The sequence below is a fragment of the Chaetura pelagica genome, unplaced genomic scaffold (assembly GCF_000747805.2).
Source record: "Chaetura pelagica isolate M959 unplaced genomic scaffold, ChaPel_1.0 scaffold405, whole genome shotgun sequence".
In the NCBI taxonomy this organism is placed as follows: Eukaryota; Metazoa; Chordata; class Aves; order Apodiformes; family Apodidae; genus Chaetura; species Chaetura pelagica.
The window spans coordinates 5,310,740-5,317,625 of NW_009953489.1; the positions used below are offsets into that span (position 1 = coordinate 5,310,740).

General features: G+C 50.6%; 1 protein-coding gene across 1 annotated transcript in view; it reads left to right on the forward strand.

Moving 5' to 3' along the window:
• Positions 1–497: 497 nt before the first annotated feature.
• The window catches only part of FAM78A (family with sequence similarity 78, member A), an 8,939-nt gene continuing 2,550 nt past the window's right edge, over positions 498–6,886 (forward strand). Inside the window, 2 exon segments of the mRNA XM_009998885.1 lie at positions 498–774; positions 776–1,068. Of these exon segments, the coding sequence (XP_009997187.1) occupies positions 739–774; positions 776–1,068 (329 nt within the window). The 5' untranslated portion in view covers positions 498–738.

Below are 6,886 nucleotides of genomic sequence, written 5' to 3' on the forward strand. Positions count from 1 at the left end.
GAGCCGCTGCCCCGCCGGGGGAGCCTCCATGGACTCGCCTATTTCTAAGGAAAAGAGGGAAAAAAAAAAAAAAAACCAACCCCTCAAACCACCACCAACCAACCCCGCAGCCCTGACAGCGGAGCCTCCAAGCACCGGCGATTTTGGCTACTTTTTCTTTTTCTCTTAAATATCTCATTATTATTTTTCGAGGGGGTATTTTCTCCACCCTTCGTTTCTTTCTCTTCTCATTGTCATTTTTTTTTTTTCTGCGAAAGGAAGTTATGAACAACTGCAAGTCAGGAAGTGGAAATCCACACCGGTTGTGACAAGCTGGGGCTCAAAAACTATTTCATTATTTATATAGATGTGTCTATCAACATTCTGCTTTTCATCCAAAGAATAAAGGGAAATACCGGCTGGTCCCATGGTTGGAGCTGAATGACAGACCCCATCTGAGGAAAGGAAGGACTAAATATATCAGCTAAGAACACCACTGTTATTTATTGAGCTCCAGAGACCTTTTTTTTTTAACCCAAAGACTGAGAGATTTAACGGGTCATTAAAAGGGGGAGAGAAAAAAAAAAAAAAGGCCCTTTTTTTTTGCTTCTGAAGTGCAGCTAACGACAAAATAGGAGCAGTACTTGAGACAGATACTCAAATTAAGGCTTTACACGATGAATTTTCTATCCTATGGATATCAGTTTTGAGCTTACAACCCCAGAAGATCTGTAATTGATCTAGCACCAGGTCATTTCAATGCCTAATATTCCCCAGGATTGCTGGAGTACCCTGGGAGCTGCGTGGGCTGTGTTCAGGGTATGCCATGGGCTGTATTCAGAGCATTAGCTGCAAATCCAAAGTTTTCCGGGAAAGCATTTCGGTGATTGAAGTCAAAGCCTCCATCGACCCCGTTCCCACCAGCATCGACGAGTCCTCCAGCGTCGTCCTGCGCTACCGGACCCCTCACTTCCGAGCCTCTGCCCAGGTCCTGGTGCCCCCTATTCCCAAGAAGGAGACCTGGATCGTGGGCTGGATCCAGGCTTGCAGCCACATGGAATTTTACAATCACTACGGGGATCAGGGCATGTAAGTACTTCCCGGAGCGCGTGCGGGTGCGTTTGCCTTGCGGGAAGAAAGAGTGAGGAGGACCAGGGGCCTGGTTGGGAAGTGCTGGGTTAAGCCAAAAAAAAATGATAACCCAGTTGGTTTGGATTTTAAAACCCAGCTCTTCTGCAACTCAACAGGACTTTCTTGTACGTTGAAAAGCCAGGAGAGCTTGTCCCTGCCCTCTAAAAGCGGTGGGTGTTCTCCTCTCCTAATGGGAATGTGCCCAAGCCCTAACCCAAACCCACTAGTTCTGGTAGGGACCCAACACTGTTTCACAACAGCTTCTGAGCAGCACTGGAGATCCCAGGCCAGCCCTGCCACAGCAGCCAGCCCTGTTTTGACAGACTCTTCACACGAGGGGTTCCCCTGACAACCAGCTCCTCTCACCTGCATCCCTCCCAATCCCTTTTGGGATAAAACTGTGTATTGGCCAGCCCCAGGGAAAGCCAAAGGGTGACACTTGTGGCATGTTGCTGTCCCCAGCGTGCTGTGCTGCTGCTGCAGGGAGCCATGGCTGGGAGCTCAGTAGCCCACCAGCTACTGGGAGCATGTTTAATGTCACAGGAGGAACCCTCCTTGCTTTGCCCACAGTAGCAGGCAGCCCCTGGGGAAAGAACAAGATGGATTTAACCCTGGGTTTAACCCACTGGTAGTTGAACCCTTTGCATCACCTTGGAGCAGGGTGAAAATGTCACATTACCTTCCGTTAGTAATGTAAGGGTGGGAATATATAGATATATATATATGTAAGGGAGGGGGAATCAGGGGGCTGTTGCCACACCAAAAACCCCAACATTACTGGTCAGACAGTCATAGTGAGACAGGAATGAGTCAAATTAAAATGTCACCTCCCTACAGTGAAAAGTCATCCCTCCCCAGTCCTCCCACCAGTTTCTCCACCCAGCGCTGTTGCAGGCTTTGGCCCATGGTTGAATCAGCAGCAGCACCTGATCCCCAACTGCCTGCCCAGAGCATCACCTCTGCAACTCACCGTGCTGAGCAGCACCAGGTGCAGGCTGGTGGTGCAGCAGAAAGCGGCGGGAATCTGTCTGTCCAGCCACGGGGACAAAACCTGACCACAGAGCCTGGTGCTGGCAGATGGTTTGGTGGTTGGAGGTGCTGATGCTGCCTGGTCCCTTGGGGCAAGAGAGGAAGGACAGGAAGGTCAGGTCTCAGCAGCCCTGCTCATCCTAAGTGCCCTGTGTCAGGGGGATGCCAGCACAAAGGTCATTCTAGGTGGCTTTAAAAAAAAGGAAGGGGGAATGAGGAGGATGGGAACATGGAAAGCAGGACAAAGTGACTTAAGGCAGTGCCTTCCTGAAGGCCTGAACATCTGCACGCACATCCCAGCCCTCCCTCCCTCCCTCCTGCCTGGGAGCCCAGATAAGGACACGAGTTCAGCATCTCAGACATCACAGCAAACACGCCTGGTAAGATGTGGACCAGAGGGAAGGGCACGCCAAGGAGCAGCCACAAGGGACAGACTATTCCCCCCTTTTGTCCCCACGTCCCCTCTCTGCTCAAGCAGAAAGTGCCTTAAGAAGCAAACTGGCACCTGGCAAACCCCGGGGAGCAAGGCACAGAGAGGGAGCAGAGCAGCTTATCTTGATTTTTAAAGTACTCACAACAGGCCTGAAATCTGCAGGCTTTTTGGCTCCAACATCGTATCTTTAGCAAGGACAATTTGTTGCTCAGATGTTCCCAATTCCAGGCCTTTGGGATTTGCATGTGTAATTCTCGGGCTCATTTAGAAATCCTGCCTTTGGTGACCAGCTGCAAAAGAAAAGAGAAAAGCCCACTGTACATAAATGCAGCTCATAACCACCAAAATAAAGAGGACTGGGCAGAAAGCTGCTCTGCCAGTGCTGCAAATCTCCACACATCATTTTCTTCCTCTGCATCTGAGCTTCCCTGTGTTTAAAATGAGCATTTGGTACAGTCTTCCCTTGCTGGAATGCTTGGAGGCCAAAAAAGTTGTATCTACAAGCTAAGGGCTGTCAAAAGGTAGCCTGACTTGAACACTGCAGCTCTGCAGGGGAGCTACCAGCCAGGAAATCATGGGAACAAAGATTTTTCCCTCTGAGGTTCATTGATATTTAACTGATGTTTAAAAAAAGAAAAGAAGTTACCCAAACCTGAGCAGGAATTGGTCTGCTCCTCCGCTCCCTTGCAATAGACCTATCACCATCTGAAAGCTATAAATAAAGGTGTTTGGGAGGAAAGGCAAAAAAAAGGGAAAGATGTTCTTGGAAGACCTTTATCTAGAGAAGGAAAGGACACAGACCTGTCTGAAAGAACCCAGGCCTGTCCCTGGTGTAACTCACCATCATCCCACTGACCTCCAGGGAGCTGCACTGATTCGTGTCCCAACTTCCCATGGTGAAGACACTGCTGCAATCATAGTTTGTTGGGTTGTTTGGGGTGGGTTTTTTTTGGTCCCTGTGGCCAGGGACAAACAGAGAACTCCAACTAGTAACAAATCAGTCGGTCAACCAGGGCATCAGTACTTACAGCAGGCTTTGGATTAATTTTTTTTTTTTCACTTTTATGCCCCGAAGTTGTTAGCTGTGGATAAGCTGAGGATAGAAACAGCTGAGAAATACTGGAGCAGATGGAGCTGTGCATAACGCTCCTAAAGGGATGTTAGCTGCAGAGAGGATCATTCAGACATACGTGTTTAAAGTGGCACTGACAATTTGGGGGCTGGATGCAGCATTTTTCAATGTAAAGGGAAATAATGAAAGCTCAGCTAACACGTGAATGCTGGTATTATTCTATGGGTGAGTCAGTGGATGCTGCTGGGAATGTGAAAACCTCCAGCATGAGGCTGTGGATGTGCTCTCTGCCTCCCCCCCTCTGTGCAGAACTGGGGCACGCTCCCACTTGGCCCCATGGCTGGGATGACTGTTCCCCTGAGCATGGTTTTACCCTGTATCCTTAGGGAAGGATGCTGCTGTGCAGTGGGAAGCATCAGGATCAGGCTGCAGAGCTCTGGCCTGGGCTGGACATGGTCCTTGCAGGCATCTCCTGGGGTGGGTGCTGGTTCCTGCAGCAGGTTGTGCAGCACCTGGTGGGACCCACGTTAGCTGGCAACACTGGGATGGCAGCATCCAGCCTTGTTTCTTCATCTCCATGGAGATGTGCGGGAAGCAGCGCAGATGGAGACATGCAAACCAGAGAGAGAAATACATTGGAGTTTGCATGTGATCAGCCAAGGATCTGGAGAAGTTTCAGGTAGATATTCCTCCCCAGGAGGAGCCAATGGGGCAGCTGGGCAGCATTACATCATCACTTGACATTACTGGGCATCCCTCTCATGTGAGATTAAATCTTCCATGCCCTGCAGCAGAGACACAATGAACTAGAGAAATGGACTTGTCAAGAGAATAAACCCCCAGTCCTCAGGAGGGGAAATACAATCAAAAATAGATTCACCAAAGGAAAAAAAAAAAATGTTTTCCATGGGGAGTGAAGGTAGGTCAGTTCACCATGGGAATTTACTGAGATGAACCCCAGGGGTTCAGAGGAAAAGGCTTCACTGCCCTTCATGGCCCCTGGCTCTTACCTGTGCTCTGAGCACACCTCAGCCCAGGTAAACAGGTTGTCCAGTCTGCTTGAGCCTGCTCAGCTAAACCAGCAGAAATTTGTCCTTCATCCTCAATGCCAGTTTCCTGCTAGTTTTACTCCATGAACCAAACAGCACTGCCTGTTCAAACGAGGCAGGAACAGGCAGCTGGAGGATGGGGGCAGAGGGACCACAGCAGTGCAGTTTGCCTCCAGCAGCTGGGGAACAACATCTGAAATTTCCTTCCTGTTCTTCAGTGTAACCCTGGCTTGAATTGCTTGACCTGCTGGAGTAGATGAGACTGTAAAGGACAATTTAAAATTAAGCAGCTCTGAAGATCAGGTTTTCTCTCTTGCAGCCAGTCACCAGCACAGGTGCTGGGATGGAGGCAGGGAGGTGGGAGCAGGGATGTAAAACGCTGGAGAAGGCTTTTCACTGCCCCCACACCCTGCACTGGTACCTGCACCCAGCACTACCTGTGTCTGAGCAGGGTTTCTCTCACAGAGAGCTGCTGGAAAGGGAGAGTGTTGGAAAGCTCCAGGTTATGCAAGTCTATCTGGCCTGTGACTGATTAGGAACTGGCTTTAAGGAACTGGAGCTGAGGATGCAATAGTGCCCCATGTCTGTCTGAAAAGGTTAAGGGAACATGCCCTGGATGTGCAGGGCTGGAGGCTGCTGTGGATTTGCTGTCACTTCCCAGGCCACTGCAGGGATTGTCTGGGTTTGTGCTGTGGGGCAGCCATCTGGAGGGTTCAGGATAAGCTGGGGGCTTCATTTTGTGTGACAGACGAGGAAGAAATGTATCAGAATGAGAACTTGGAAGCTAAAACCTACATAAAGCTGCTTGGTTGGCAGCAGCAGAGTTGCAGTTGTGCCACAAGAAATAGCTCAAAGTTCCTTCTCCTGGAAGCAAGGAGACATTTGTTAGGAGAGGTTTGTTGGCAGCCCCAGTCCCTGGTGATGCCTATCCTGACTCTGAAGGTTTCAGAAGTGGCAGAAACAGGCTTGTCAGTGTTACAGGCCAGAATCTACTGATTTTAGAGCTGATCAGCCTTAGTGAAGCTGTGAAACAGGATAGGTTGGTTTCTTTTCACGCCACTTCCCTGCTATTGTCAGCAAAGTGTTTACTGGGCACTTTCAGGTCTTTCCTTGGCTCGACACCACCACGGGAAGATGCTGATGCAGCCACAGATCATTCCACAGCCTTCTTTCCAAAATAACCCAAAAGGGCAGTTGCTGGCACACTATTTAACACCGTCACACTGTGCAAGCAGAGGCCACTAACCTGGCTGGCCCCCAGGCTTGGCTGAAGCAGCAGGAGAGGGGCAACCACTACCAGCAACCATCACGCAGCCTCCGCTTTCGCTCCGGTCATGGGATCATCATAAGGCCTCATTTTTCTCTCTAAGCTGCAGGGATGAAGTGTGATGGTTTAGAAATCCCAGGGTTAACCACACTCGCTAGAATTAGGCACAGCCTGCTCCCCAGAGGAACACAGGCCAGCTTCTTCTTCCCCATTTGCTGCCCACGCCTCTTCTGAAGCACTTCTGGGCCACCCTGCTCACGAACACTCTGGGCTTTGTGGTGGGGTTTCTCAGGCTCTGCAAGGCAGCATCCTGCCTTCAGTGACCTGCCGTGGTACAGCTCCACCTTTTTCCTCTCATTTGAACCCCAGGCAAATCCCAAGAAGGTCCTGGAATTCTGTACTGGTCTGGGGTCAGATACATCTGCAGGGAATGGAGATGGGGACAAAGCAGATCTTGATCAACCTGCAGTTTCTCAGCATCCTTTGCTTGATCCTCCTGCCATTTGCCCACCAGCCTCTGATCTGAATAGGCTGGATCAGTCCAGGCAGGGGGGTGTTATTTGCCCCTCCTGGCACTTCAGGTCCTAGTTTGGCACCTCCACACCTGCAGAGATGCTGTGGCTGCACCTTCTTGGTGCAGCAGCCACAGAGCAGACCTCCAGGAAATTGTCACATCTCATCCCCTGGTGACAGCCGAGGTGATACCAGCCACTGTCTGAATGCAAAGTAATCCTAAACCATCTGCTGAAAGGGAGAGAAAGGGCTCCCAGATGGTGTTTCCGAGCTGGGCTGTGCATGGGGAGGAGGTGAGGGGCTGCAGAGCTCGACCTCGGCTCCTCCAGCATCCCTGGAGCTTCTCCCTTCTCAGCCCTCCCTGCAGAGCATGGGGGGGATGGTGAGCCGGGATGACTCCGATTCAGAGAGCA